At 31.5% G+C, this 14,622-nt stretch overlaps 3 protein-coding genes across 3 annotated transcripts; 1 reads left to right on the top strand and 2 right to left on the bottom strand.

Moving 5' to 3' along the window:
* The first annotated feature begins 2,856 nt into the window (after positions 1 to 2,856).
* LOC137835011 (putative glutathione S-transferase) lies at positions 2,857 to 4,030 on the top strand. The gene is made up of 2 exons (XM_068643301.2): positions 2,857 to 3,328; positions 3,413 to 4,030. Exons 1-2 carry the CDS (start codon positions 3,011 to 3,013, stop codon positions 3,755 to 3,757), a joined length of 663 nt encoding a protein of 220 aa, XP_068499402.1. The 5' UTR covers positions 2,857 to 3,010; the 3' UTR covers positions 3,758 to 4,030.
* A 1,202-nt stretch (positions 4,031 to 5,232) lies between these two features.
* Positions 5,233 to 6,572, bottom strand: LOC137835012 (putative glutathione S-transferase). The gene is made up of 2 exons (XM_068643302.2): positions 6,019 to 6,572; positions 5,233 to 5,857 (listed from the first exon to the last, which is right to left on the bottom strand). Exons 1-2 carry the CDS (start codon positions 6,331 to 6,333, stop codon positions 5,519 to 5,521), a joined length of 654 nt encoding a protein of 217 aa, XP_068499403.1. The 5' UTR covers positions 6,334 to 6,572; the 3' UTR covers positions 5,233 to 5,518.
* Positions 6,573 to 8,531: 1,959 nt separating this feature from the next.
* Positions 8,532 to 12,381, bottom strand: LOC137835013 (glutathione S-transferase U22). Its single transcript, XM_068643303.2, is given in 3 exon segments — positions 8,532 to 8,754; positions 8,756 to 9,018; positions 11,891 to 12,381. Coding segments are annotated over 3 exon segments (654 nt in total). The 5' UTR covers positions 12,212 to 12,381; the 3' UTR covers positions 8,532 to 8,684.
* Positions 12,382 to 14,622: the final 2,241 nt, after the last annotated feature.

Genomic DNA, 14,622 nt, shown 5'->3' with positions numbered 1-14,622 from the left:
TATTCGGTTGAAATTGGCGATTTAATGGAGAAATGGTTCCATCTCACAATATGATGATGTTAACACAATAGTCTAACTACTAGTGAGTACCATAATAGTTGTGGTACAAATCCCACGATGAGCGCCATATGTTTTTACTGGAGTTGAGTTAAAACTGTCTAAGGTGGATATGTGAGCTTTGGGTTGAGTTGATTTTCCTATAAAAGGATTGTCAAGCTTTGTTGATGAAACATCAAGTGAAGTTCCACTTGTAGAAGATTCTTTGACACTCAAATTAATAAGAGCTTAAAGAAATATAAAAGTGTATAAGTGAATGAATGAGATTGAGTGAATATTCTAGTGAATAAAGCTATATTAATAAACTTTTGGACTTAGATCAATATCCAGTAAGATAGTTACCAAATATTGCACCAATTAATTTGGTACAATCTAAATTATTCAGATTTGCTGGGGATTTTATCGGATTCTAAAAAGTATGTAATATTATATCATTAATTTGGTGGTACATCTGATTTATTCGTTACACTAGGTTGGATCCATCTAGAAAAAAAAGTGGGTTTTAATGCTCTTCAACACCCATTTTGGATTGTTTTCACGGTTGCATTGGAATAAATTACTCAAGTTTTCTAATATTGTATTTATGTTTCTGTATTTGCAAATAATTTCTTTCATAAAAACACTTTTTCTATTTAAATTCAACATTTTGGAATATAAACATCAAGGAATCATTATTTCTAAATCTATTATTTCTTAAAAATCTCATATTTAAGTGCCCAATCGGTAGCCGCCCTTTCTGAACTTTCCACACTGCTATATTCCTGACTTACAAAAAGAATAACTAATTGCTTTTATAAATTTACGAAGCAGTGCACAAAAGCATAATGGCAATTGCGTCCTGCACCCCCACTTTTTTCTTCCTGCACCCCCACACTCTTATGCAAAGACAAAATTTACCCTTATTAATTTTTAAAATCCCAAAATTACCCTTAACCTAATAAAACCCTAAAAACTGGAAATGAGTGCCGTTTGTACGTGCAAGCAGCGTCGTCTTCCTTGGATTGTTGATAGCAGCACCGCAACATTTTCAAAGGTCATTCTCCTTCCAAATCTCACACATCTCTCTTGTGATTTAGAGTGTTGTTCATAAAGGTAAGCAAAGTTTCATGTGTTTTGGATTTTCACATCCGTTTTTGTCTTGGATTCTTGTTTTTGTAAACCTTTTTTCACATTTCAAATCATAGAATCTGGTAGAATTTCGAATTTCTGGATCTGGTAGTGTCCCGGATTTGTGGATTCGGTAGTGTTCTGGATTTGTTGATCCAGTAGTATTCCGGATTTGTGGATCCGGTAGTGTTTATACTTTATTATTTATGTAGCAAAAGTTTTAATTCGTAGATGGTTATTGAAGTAGGAAAACCATTAGACCTCTGTCTCCTATTCCTCTATTATTTTTGCTTCGTTTAAATTGCATGGGCAGAAAGTTACGCTTTCCCTCTCTACTTTTATATTTTCATAGTTCCCGAATTGAGTTATTTGGCTATCTAGAGTGTTGCTTGGAACTTCTCCTTTACCTCTAAACATTTAAAGGGAGTGGTTCATGTAATAACCTCTAATCTTATATGGAGTATATATGAACATTTGATGAACCTTTCCTTGGCTGCCGAAAATGCTTAGCTATTTTTAGAGGTTCACTACCTGATCCACAAATCCAGAATACTACCAGATCAACAAATCCAGAACACTACTGGATCCACAAATCCGGGACACTACCAGATCTACAAATTCGAAATTCTACCGAATTCTGTGATTCCGAATGTGAAAAAAAGTTTATGGAAACAAGAATACATGATAAAAAAATCTGAAACACATGAAACTTTGCTTACCTTTATGAACAACACTCTAAATCATAAAAGAGATGTGCGAGATTTGGAAGGAGAATGACCTTTGAAAGTGTTGCGCCACCGCTATCAACAATCCAAGGAAGAAGACGCTGCCTGCACGCACAAACGGCACCCATTTCCAGTTTTTAGGGTTTTATTAGGTTAAGGGTAATTTTGGAATTTTAAAAATTAATAAGGGTAATTTTGTCTTTGCATAAGAGTGTGGGGGTGCAGGAAGAAACTGCCAAGCATAATTTAGGAGCATTTTATACTTTTTAGTAAACATTTTCAATAATTTAAAAATAGTTGTGTTGTCATAGGCCCAAGTGTTAACAAGGCCCATGACTTGAGATTTTCCAAGTACTCGGCCACAAGGCGATCAAAGGGTTCTCCAAGCTGAAGAAGTGCGAAAAACATTATTGATTTTTTTGTTAAAATGCATAACAAAATTATTGGAAAAGGAAGAAAATATCATGATAACACGATTTCAGTTAATTAATTAAGGATTACTTGAATGATCTATAAATAAGAGAATTAAAAAACAAAAGAGGATGCAAAATTTATTTGGGCTGGTTCATATTGAGAAAAGAATACCCTAATTCCCAAAAACTATAGTGAGCCAAAAGAAGTATTAAATATGTTTCATGTTTTTAATATAATGAATATAATTGTTTTTTCATACAACCTTTCTTTACATGTTTTTCATTTCGTACTATTAATATGTTTATGGAAGATGCATGATTTTATAGTTAAATTTGATAAGTAAATTCATTACAAATAATATTCTTAACAAAGTAAAATTTTGCTTTTGCGCGTGTTATGCTTTCTTTCAAATTCAATAATCGCAATGTTATAAAAGAGTTTATTTGAAGTTAAGGATATGGAATTTGTGATCATTCGATATATGAATTTCACTGGATTCATGCAAAATGTTTCTTAAAATAAGTATTATTAATTTATTACAATAAGTTTCAAAGTCAAGTTTAAGAAAGACATGTTGATGAATAAGTTTTGATTAAAGTATTCATTACACAGAACTAGTTTGACACCAGTATCTTTTCTATTGGTCCAAAGATAACCAAACTTTCAGATATTTGTTCACTTCAATTTCTTAGTGCAGTTGTTGCAACATGGAGGAGGCCAAGGTGGTTTTGTTAAGCTCAGGGTTCAGTATGTTTGGGATGAGAGCTAAGATAGCTTTAGCTGAGAAAGGAATCAAATATGAGTACATGGAAGAGGATCTCACCAACAAGAGCCCCTTGCTTCAAGAAATGAACCCAATTCACAAGAAAATTCCAGTTCTCATACATGGTGGAAGACCAATCTGTGAGTCCCTCATAATTGTTGAGTATATCGATATGGTTTGGCACAACAAATCTCCTTTGCTCCCCTTTGATCCGTACCTCAAAGCACAAGCCAAGTTCTGGGCTGATTTTGTAGATCAGAAGGTAGATTTCAAAATTTGAAGATAAGAACTAAGCATATATGTTCTAGAAAGCTGTTAATAACGATTTATGTGATAAATAATGCAGGTGTATCATTCTTCTAGAAGGGTGTGGATTTCAAAGGGAGATGAGCAAGAGGTGGCAAAGAAGGACTTCCTAGAGAGCCTAAAGCATTTGGAGGAGTTTCTTGGAGATAAACCTTATTTTGGTGGCGAAACATTTGGGTTTGTTGATGTTGCTCTCATTCCTTTCTATTGCTGGTTTTATACTTACGAGACCTTTGGCAATTTCAAAGTGGAACCTGTGTGTCCAAAACTTATCTCCTGGGCTAAGAGATGCATGCAGAAGGAAAGTGTATTTGAAACTCTTGCAGATGAGAAGGAGGTCTATGAGGGTGTTTTAGATTATAAGACAAAAAATTTATTGAATTAAGGAGACACTAGGTGTTTCTTAAAGCTGTAAGAATTTGCCTATGTGTGATAGACATAGCTTTTATTGTTATCACAGATTCTGCTATTTACTATTGCTTTAGTTAGGTAATCCTAATAAAATCTCCTTAGTTTGTATTGCCATTGTGCAGCAGATAGAGCACACATGTAACTAGAGGCAATGTTTTATTTTCTTATAGGCACACTACCTCCACTCTACTGTATGCTCAAATCTATTTCGCAGTGGAAGTTCAATCACAAATTTCACATTTTTCAAGGATTAATTGATAACAAGATAGAAGAGGACATATATACTTATTCATATGGTTAATGTAACAATAGATGAAAACTACAAACAAGAACAATAATAGTAGATGAAGGGGAAGCTGTTGGGTTGTGCTTCAGCAGGATAATAGTATGGCAGTATAGATGCTGGCGTCTAGGGATTTTGTATTATTTATGCAGAATTTGCTGCATAATCTGCAGTAATAGTCATTAGGAAATCTAGGCATATATTAGTCTCTACTGGTTGGTTATGTTTATGGGATGTAATGGTACTTGTATAAAGGTTGAGGCAATGTTTCTTTTAATTTATTTATTCTTTATTGATAAAAAAAATTAATAATAGTATTTACATTGTAAAAATCCTCAAATGGTTTTCTTATCATGTAGAAATGACTGTCAGGAAATGAACACTTTTAGTATTGGTTTATGCTCAAACTGAAGTTAAAGTTAGCATTTTCAAAGATGAAAAACCTGCATGCCTCAGAGGTTGATCTAGAAACAAAATAATGAAGTGGGAGAACTATTGGTGGTAGTCAAGAGGTTCAATTTTGCAGCATAAAATTTAGAACAAAATTCACATAAAACTGCTACTAAATACTCTTAAACCTTCCATAAGCATTAAAATCATCCTTTAGAGTAGCAAAACATGGCATATGTAACCGCCAAAAGGAAACTGTATAAATCCTTTTTGTTGAGTTCATACCATATATGTTTGAAGAACAAGTGTCTTTTTGATAATTAGCCGAAAATTGTAAAAGTACTCAACTCCGAGGTCAAAGGTAAATGGAACAATACCCACAAGCTGGTCACATGCAAGATGTTGCAAGCCTTAATGAAGTTCTGAACTCACAAATTTGTTTCTTCATTTTAATTATATTCCTATATCTGTTTCCCATTATAAGAATAAATTTATATTGAACTAAATCAAACTGTTTGTTAGAACTGCGAGAGAGAGTTTCTGTGAAAAACCTAACGTTTACACTAGATACAAATTCAGATACTTATTTTTTTCTGTTTTAATAAGCCAGTGTAATCCTTACAAAATCTAAATTATCATGACTGTAAGAACAAAACCACATTTTCTTTAATATATACATGCTTATTGCGGTTTCAAAACTTGTTATGAGTTTCCAAAATGAAGTTGTTTTTATGGAATTTGTTGTGGCTTTGTGCACATCCTTTTGCTGTCCGTAGTTTATGCCTAAAGAGATCATATATCTTTGACTTGCAAACCAATATCAGGACTTATATGACATCTTTATACAATTTGAGCTTAAAAGTGCTTGTTCTATTGAATCATAAATATCCATTAAAAAGAACATAAGTAGCAAAACCAAATATGCATCTTAAGTAATTCCTTTATTCAGAACACACAACACACAAAGTAACCAGAGGCAATATTTTCCTATAGGCATATACCTCTAGTCTACCCTCTGTTTCTCTTCTGGGAAACAGGCTCTTTGACCACCCTGCCTCTAATCTATCCTTTGTGTTGTCTCTTCTGGGATAAATACTCTTTGACCAACTCCTCTGAGGGAAAACTTTTGGACACACTCTCTTTTTGGGTGCACCTCTTAGCCCAAGAAATGATTTTGGGGTACTGTGCCTCGCTGATGAAATTGTCATACAAACTAAATGTATAAAAGTAACAGAACAAAGGAACAAGTGCAACATCAACGATGCCAAAGTTGTTTCCACCAAAATAAGGCTCATCCCCCAGTTGTTCTTCAAATAACTTTAGACACTCCAAAAATTCCTTCCTAGCACCTTCTCTCTCTTCTCCTTCAGTTGTCCAAAACCTCAAGGCATGCTTATATAACTATTGCACACAGGAAGTTCAGCTGGATATTATAAATTTTTCAAACATATATACGAATTTCAAAGAAAGCATGGAAGGTGTCAATGTAGTTTATTCAGGATAAAAATAAAAGAAAAAACAGTCAAAATCTAATAATGAAGCACCCGACAGAAGTAAAGTACCTCGGTGTCAACATAGTTAGCCCAGAATCTTGCTTGTGCTCTCTGGTAAGGATTAGAAGGCAACAAGGGAGATTGATCCTTCCAAACCTCGTCAATATACTCAACAGCAATTAGTGACTCACAAATGGGTTTGCCATTGTGGATGAGAACTGGTATTTTCTTATGAACTGGGTTCATCTGAAGGAGTAAAGGGCTCTTGTTGCGTAAGTCCTCTTCTCTATTCTCATACTTGATGCCCTTTTCCTCTAGTGCAATCCGGACCCTAATCCCGTAAGGGCTTAACCAAAAATTCAACAGAATCACCTCATCTCCCATTGCTGAAAGAAAACTAAAGTTGGAACCACAAGTGAGTGACACAGGAGTTGGAAAGTCAACTTAGAGAGAAGGTCGAATAGGATGATAATTGAGATGATAATAAACTATTCTAACAAAAAAAAGTCCCTATCACTGATGTTTTTGTGTATGTTGTTTCATTTGTGTGGCATTTCTTGAGAAGAGTATCAGATTCAGACGGCAATTGAGACATTAATTATAATAAACTGAAGCACTTTGTCAAGATCTGTACATAATGAGTTTAACGTAGAACACCCTCATGTAAAGATACAATTTTTTGTTTATTTTTGCTCATTTAATAACTACAATACATAGTATTTATATATGCTATGCAAAATAATAAATAAAATAAAGATTAAATTAAAAAATGTTCAATGATTATTAAACAAAGGAGAAAATTAGGGAATGTTGTTAAAGCACTTAAAAAATGGTATATTTTATTTCATTTTTTTATTGTCTTTTTAAAATTAAGTTTCTATTATATTAAAATGTTTTTATTTTGTAAAATAACTCAACTTTTTTAATAGCATAGTGAAAATATTTGTAACTTTCTTTTTACTAATATCATGTGGAGAGTATTACTATAAAATTTTAACATTTTAAATAGGTTGAGACTTTAAAGTTTTATTAATGATATATTCCATAAAAGTAAGAAAGAAAATAAAAAAAAAGTTATGAAAGGATGAAACCAAAACTTGTACAAAGAATAATTAGCCTCCAAACATTTAACCAAATCTAAACTTTGAGAGGCTTAAATGATTTCTAAAAAAAATAAAATGAAAACTAGAAGGTAAAGAATCAAACCATAGATAATCCAATATATTTAGAAGACCAATGTTAACAAAACCATCAACATATTTACCCAATTGAAAGATATAGGAGACTTCAAAACATATAGCTTAAGAAGCATTAAGAGTCTATTACCAATGAGATTTCAACCTCCACGAAACAATAACAAAATTTTGAAAAGCATGTCAAACTAAATAAGAGTCACATTCAAGCCAAACACATCTATAGTTTTTAACTATAAAAATCTTTATTACAACAATGACAATCATAAACTCAACGTCAATAGAGGACTTCATTCCTAGATAGGCAATAAATCCTTTAGCAAACTATCATCTACTACCTTTAAAAGTACCATCACTCACAACGTGACCGATACAACCTTTAGCAACACTATCAACATAACTTTTACCAACTAATTCTACATAAACCAATCTACCTTTTAAACTCTTATACTAAATTTTCTAGTCTGAACATTGAAAACCTTCAGAATGCAAAGGTCAATTATTTCATTATACATAAATTTAAAAGATTTTTCACTTATCATATGAATATTTCACTGGACCAAATGAAGCTTAGCATGAAAAAGGATAGGTTTTTCAAATCCCATCTATGATTTCTAGCTTTTTCAAATGATTCAAATAACGAATGTGGTAGCAATAGAAGATTTTTTTAAAAATATTATGGATTTGATTACAAATGGATTTTTTTTCTTTTGCATTTGCAACTTACATATCATCTTTTTTTAACCAACAAACTTACATATGAAAATTAGTAATGGAAAATTTCCTATTTCTATTACAAACAAATTTTATTTGTACGTGATATCACCGATGGAAAAGGAAAATTACACAAAGAGATAATTTCATATCTAATCTAACTACACCATTATATATATATATATATATATATATATATATATATATATTATTGATAGAAAAATATTTGCACGTAATGCACAAATAACTTTTTATATAATTGAAATACACCATTATCCAAGGATGGTACACCATTACCCATAGATGATACCTATATTCATTATTAATTTTTCTAAGTAATATTATATTAAAAGAAAATTAATTTTAAAAATAAAAAATAATTAATTAAATCAGATATTATCTTAAAAATTAAAAAAAAGTATTGATATATAAAATAATTTATATTATTAATAAAATTTATAAAATAATTTCTAAATTGATATCTATTTAACTATAAAAAATTAAATATTAATTATTTTAAATTCTACGATTAATAATTAAAAAATCTTAATAATTAATAATTTTCTAGTAATGTTAACAACAAACACCCATCTACTTATTGATGTTGCTAATGCCTATTTAACAATGGAATATTTCTTTCAAATATTCTTTTTAATTATGTATAAATAAAATTAATTAATTAATATACTTGCGCCATGATATATAACTTTTCTTTTAAATTATACTTTTACAGAAAGCAAGAATTTTGCACATCAAAATGTCTGCAAAAATATTATTTAATGGAAAGCTAAAATAAAACCAACACTTGCATACGTGGAACCTTTATACCTACTCAATGGCGAAGATCTTTCTTGTGAGCTCAGTGACCTTCTGTGGACCAGGAAGGTTATTGGCAACACTCTTTTTGGATGCACCTCTTGGCCCAATCAGTCAACTTGGGACACTCACCATCTATGTTTAGGGTCACAAAGGTTTCAAAGGATTTCCACCAAGGGTAGACTGGGACAAGTGCTATGTCCACAAAACCAAGATTCTCTCCTCCAAAATAAGTTTTATCTCCCAGTTCTTCCTCCAACAGTTTAAGGCCTTCTATCAACTCCTTCTTCGCAACTTCTCTTTCTTCTCCTTTTGACTTCGAAATCTTCTCCAAGTTATTAAATATCTATTTCACAATCACAATTGACACAAAGAGACACTTATGTTAAAGATAACAAAATATGTACTCATAAATACATAGAGATATTGTGTTAAAAGAGGTAGAAGATCCCACATCAACTAGAGATAAAAACATTTCATTATATATATAGGTGGGTGCAAACCTCACCCATGAGTCGGTTTTATGAAGTTGAGTTAGACTTAAAGTACACTTTGTAATAAAGATCATCATATACTTTGATGTTGTCAAAGTAAACATATACTTCTTTAAAAAAAATTCTTCACAAATTATTTTAAAAAAGAATTAAAAATAAAAAATTAAGAAAATTATATAAGAAAGAAATTAAGAAAAACTCAAAGCAACATTATTTACAAAGAAAAAAAAACGCGGAACACAAATCTTTCAAATAAGATTAACTAAACCACTTAATATAGGTGGTGAAGAATCTCGGTAAAACATATAAAGAAAAGATTTAATTAAGTTTTAAATCTCTTCTAAATTTAGGTATTTTTAATTGAATTTATATTAATACTAAAAAATTTATATTCTTAGATTTAGTCTCTGTCGTTTAATTTTTTCGTTAACTGAGTTACATGAGTTTGATATTTTCTATCATCTTGCTTAATTGTCTCCATGTATTAAAATAATATAAGGTTGGGTAATTAATATAGAAAGACATTATCTTTAATGTAAAACGATAAATGGTTTTATTATTTTTATTTAAAACATGTTCAATAATGAAGTTGTCATGCTCATCATGTTTTGTCATCACTTATAAGATAAATGGAATGTCTTTATCATCACCATACCACCATTGATATAGATGAAGGTGACACTCTCTTTTTATCCAATACCTTTTCGGTTAAATAATAAAAGTCATTTGATGTTTTATATTAATCATAACATCATTTTTATTAACTACATAATCTCAAATTTCTTAATAATGGAAACTAGTAAGCAAGAAAATAGAAGGAAAATGTAGCTACCTCACTTAGAGGATTCAATTGGAAAATATACAAATTTTAAGTATTTAATGGAAAAAAATTAAAATACAAAATTAAAAATATTTATATTAGGGACTTAACTAATCCTACACTACTAGAAAAATCATTAAATAGAAACTAAATTCAAAGAAAAAAAAATAATTAATTGTTAATATTGACTAAATTAGATACTAGAACAATATCTAAATTAGTTTCTATAATTAATAAATAACTTTTAAATTGGTATCTAATTAAGTGGTATCTAATTAGTTGCCAAGGTTTTAATTACCAATTAATTTGATATCAATTTAAAAATTATTTATTAATCACAACAAGTAATTTAGATATCAATGACTTTTTTAGTATCTAATTTAGATAATATAATGTTAGGACAAGCCCAATATCATAGACAAACCTAAACTCAAGCAACTATTTAGGTAACAAGGTCTCTCTGAATGAGAGAGAAGAGAAGATTTTGGTTTTATATTAGTCTTACTATAGCTTAAATTTAGTCTAAGTACAGGTAACCATTGTTCTGTCATTGGTGCTTTCATTACTTTTACCATGCCTCCCAAAACCCAAACAAAAGTTATAAATAAAATACTAAACTCCATCCAAAAATGCATATCTGCTATTGAAGCGCAGCTTGAGAACCATCACACCCGACAAGCGCTCATAGAAGCACATGTTCCCCCTCCTAGCAGGGTCCATTATTTTCAAACCACCAGCGCCATCCACACCTGCACCATGCCACCACCGTCGCCACACTGCTCCATACAGCCCCTAGAAAAACCTTTGTGCACACCATGTCGCATGCTGCAACACCCCCCGTTGCACCTTGAGCCACTCCACCACCAGCGCTCCAACCATCGCGTCGCCCAGTGCCACTTAAAACAACCTCCACGCACACCAGGCTTCACCCCACAACACCTCTACCAGCGCTTAGATCCGTTCAACTTCCAGCACCCCAACCGCCATTGCGTCGCTCAACGTTGCCTGCAACTACACCTCCCACATCCACCCCAAAGATTGTTTCTCCCGCTAACTTCATCTCTCCCGCGGATCACATCCAAATACAACCAAAAAAGAAAAAGCAACAACAATTGTACTTATTAATGAGCATTTCCATCCATAACCTTCCTTCAATCAAGTCCTGCTCCTCACTTACGTAATCCTAATTTTTAAACTACACAAACCCTACCCACCTATATTTCCACAGCCCAAATACCAACTATACTCCCATTTTCTTCCAACTCCACCACACCACGCATGCCCAATCCTAATTATGAAAAAGCACCTCCCACGCCTAAACCTAAATCACAAATGACATCCTCACATAACTTCCCCCACACTTAAACCTAATAATTATCCTACCCATTTCGAGCCTAATATTAACCATGAAGCCCATGAAAATAATACACCCTCATCTTCCTCCAATGACACCCCACCAACTAAACTTAATATTCAAAGTGTCCGGCTCCTAACCAATCACACTCATGTGACTCAATTGACTCCAAGATTCCACTTTGAAGACAAAATGTCTTCTACGACGGATAGTATTGTTAAGACAAGCCCAATACCATAGACCGACCCAAATTCAATCACCTATTTAGGTAACAGGATTTCTCTAAATGAGAAAGAAGAGAATAATTTGGTTTTATTAGTCTTCCTATAGCTTAAGTTTAGTCTAAGTATAGGTAGTCATTGTTCTATCATATAACAACTAATTATTTTTTATTTTTAAAATTAATTTTTATTTTGTTAATATTTTAGTACTTAACAAAATAAAGCACAATAATTTTAAACAAATAAATGGCTCATCATTCTATAATAAAAGCATAACACGCACAAAACAGTAAAGGAATTACAAGTAACAATGAAACAAAGAAGGGTACCTTGACGTCAACATAATCAGCCCAGAATATTGCTTGTGCTCTCTGGTAAGGGTCAGAAGGCAGCAAGGGGTTTGTGCCATTCCAAACCTCCTCAATGTACTGAACAACAATGAGAGACTCACAAATGGGCTTGCCCTTGTGGATGAGAACAGGAATCTTCTTGTGAACTGGATTCATTTGTAGGAGTAAAAAACTCTTGTTCCTCAAGTTCTCTTCTTTGCGCTCATACTTTATACCCTTTTCAGCAAGTGCAACTCTCACCCTCATCCCAAATGGACTTGGCCAGAAATCTAGCAGAACCACCTCATCTGCCATACTCATTCAACTTCAAGAACAGAAATGATCAAGAACATTGAAATACCAAACTCATTTGCATTACAAAACAACACTCGCACCTTCATATTTATAGCTAGATGTGAACTTTGAATCATTCAAATATCACTATATTACTCAACGTACCATTTGCATAATCAGAAAATCTCCTAGAGCTTAACTCCAAATAATACTATCACACGTTCTCTTTGGTTCAAAATTACGCGTATATTCTTTTGGATTTTCTCTGTTTTTACTTTAAAATCTTGACTTCTACACAAGCACGTTACTTTCAAAGTACACAGGAAAACACATATCTCAATAAACAATCAATTGCGTGTATCAAAATTGACTCAGTCGTTATGGATGCATACAATGACTTTTCATTTATTTATCATTCTTATCTTTTGGTATTACTATATTTATTTTTTCTTTAGACTCATTTCATCTCATTTTTTAACACTTATTTTTTATTTGCTTAAATTCATGTTCACACAAGCCCACCTGGTATCTGTTTTTGAAGATAATATATCACTATCCTATTATTTCGTTCGAGACTAATCTAACTCAACCAAAACATAAAGAGTCTGATTAAAAAATATCGGATCAGTATAAAAATTTATCAATTTTAAATATTTACTAATTTTAATGTTTTTAAGTCATGATCCTTATTTTTTTTCTTTAACATTAAAATAAAAAATTAATTAAGATAGTTAAAATAATTAAAATAAAAGCTAAATTAAGATAATTTAATTATTTTTAGATCTACAAATTAATTAATTTTATTAAATAATATAGATAACATAATTGTAAATGTTTATAATTTATTTTAAAGTCATTATATATTATGACCAAAAAAAAAATTATATTTGATTTTATCAGATAACCATTACTTTTTAATAAATTATATGTTTTTACTATTTTATACATGAAGACGGATTAACCATGTTTAATATATTACGAAAAAATATTATTTTTTAGTGTTTTTTTTACGTTACGAACTTTAAAATCTAAATAATTAGTATTTAAAATCTAGGTAGTTAATTAAATATCAATTTAGAAACTATTTATCAATAATAGAAACTAGTTTAGATACCAATAATTGTTTTGGCTCTAAAACAGTATCTAATTTAATCCATATAGCAACTAATTAATTTTTTATCTCTATAATTGGTTTCTATTTAATGATTTTCTAGTTGTGATCTTCCTGAATGGAATAGGTTCACATCTTTAATAAAAATATATGAGATTTTACATGCATTAGTCAACACCTCAATGACCATTACAAAACATACATATGGATCGAGATTGGATTAATTCAGCCCGCATAGGTGATGAGTACGAAAGAGGAGTAGAATAATTTATACAATTTGTGCAACATAATGCCAATAGAAGTGGTGATGGAGTAAATTTTAGGTGTCTGCGCATTAATTGTTTGAACGGGAGAAAATTGGATGTTAACAAAATTAGGGAGCACCTTTTATGTGACGAGTTTCTACGATCTTATACAACTTGGACATGGCATGGTGAATTATTACCTTTACCAAATGTGTTCGTATTCCAAGAATATGTTCAGTCCACCATTGATGATACAATGGATGATGATTGATTGGAGGACATGATTCGTGATATTGGAGCTGAGTCTTTTACAGAAGCACATGGTTACGAAAGTATGTTAATTGATGCGGAGACTCCATTATATCCTGAATCAACTAACTTCACACAGTTTTTGGTGATGTTAAGATTGATGAATTTGAAGGTAATAAATGGTTGGAAAAATAAAAGTTTCACATAATTGCTTCTGTTGTTGAAGGAAATTCTTCCAGAGGGAAATAATCTACCTAATCGTAATTATGAGGCAAAAAATATTTTTTGTCTAATGGATATGGAGTATAAAAATATACATGCATGTCCTAATGATTGCACATTATATAAGAAAAGAGTATGAATTGTTGAAAAAATGTCTGATGTATGGGTTATTGTGTTACAATTTGAAAGAAAAAAGATAAAGATAGTATAGGAAATGTGATGGCACGTACCGCCATCCAAGTGATTCTATTCAATGGAAGAAATGTGATGACGAGTTTCCCGATTTTGATAAGGAGTCAATAAATATCCGACTTGGTTTAGCTATAGATGGAATGAATATGTTTGGTAATTTGAGTATGAACCACAGTTCATGGCCTGTTTTACTAGTTATTTTCAGCTTACCTCCTGGATTGTGCATGAAGCGAAAATACATAATGTTGTTTATGAAGATTTAAAGTTACTATGGGATCAGGGTGTTGAAGTCTTTGACGATTTTTCTAATGATAATTTTGAGATGCATGCAATGTTATTTTGCACCATCAATGACTTTCTAGCATATGGGAACTTGTCAGAGTATAGTGTCATGGGTCATAAAGCATGTTCAATATCCA

This window comes from Phaseolus vulgaris, chromosome 5, assembly GCF_051622355.1.
Source record: "Phaseolus vulgaris cultivar YP4 chromosome 5, ASM5162235v1, whole genome shotgun sequence".
Classification (NCBI taxonomy): Eukaryota; Viridiplantae; Streptophyta; class Magnoliopsida; order Fabales; family Fabaceae; genus Phaseolus; species Phaseolus vulgaris.
Note: the sequence above shows the minus strand (reverse complement) of the source record. Positions and strands in the feature narration are given on the sequence as shown.

Coding starts and splice junctions, on each gene's coding strand:
- LOC137835011 (XM_068643301.2), top strand. CDS start 3,011: ATGGAGGAGGCCAAGGTGGTTTTGTTAAGCTCAGGGTTCAGTATGTTT. Junction 3,329..3,412: donor CTGATTTTGTAGATCAGAAG/GTAGATTTCAAA, acceptor TAAATAATGCAG/GTGTATCATTCTTCTAGAAG.
- LOC137835012 (XM_068643302.2), bottom strand. CDS start 6,333: ATGGGAGATGAGGTGATTCTGTTGAATTTTTGGTTAAGCCCTTACGGG. Junction 5,858..6,018: donor CTAACTATGTTGACACCGAG/GTACTTTACTTC, acceptor TGTGTGCAATAG/TTATATAAGCATGCCTTGAG.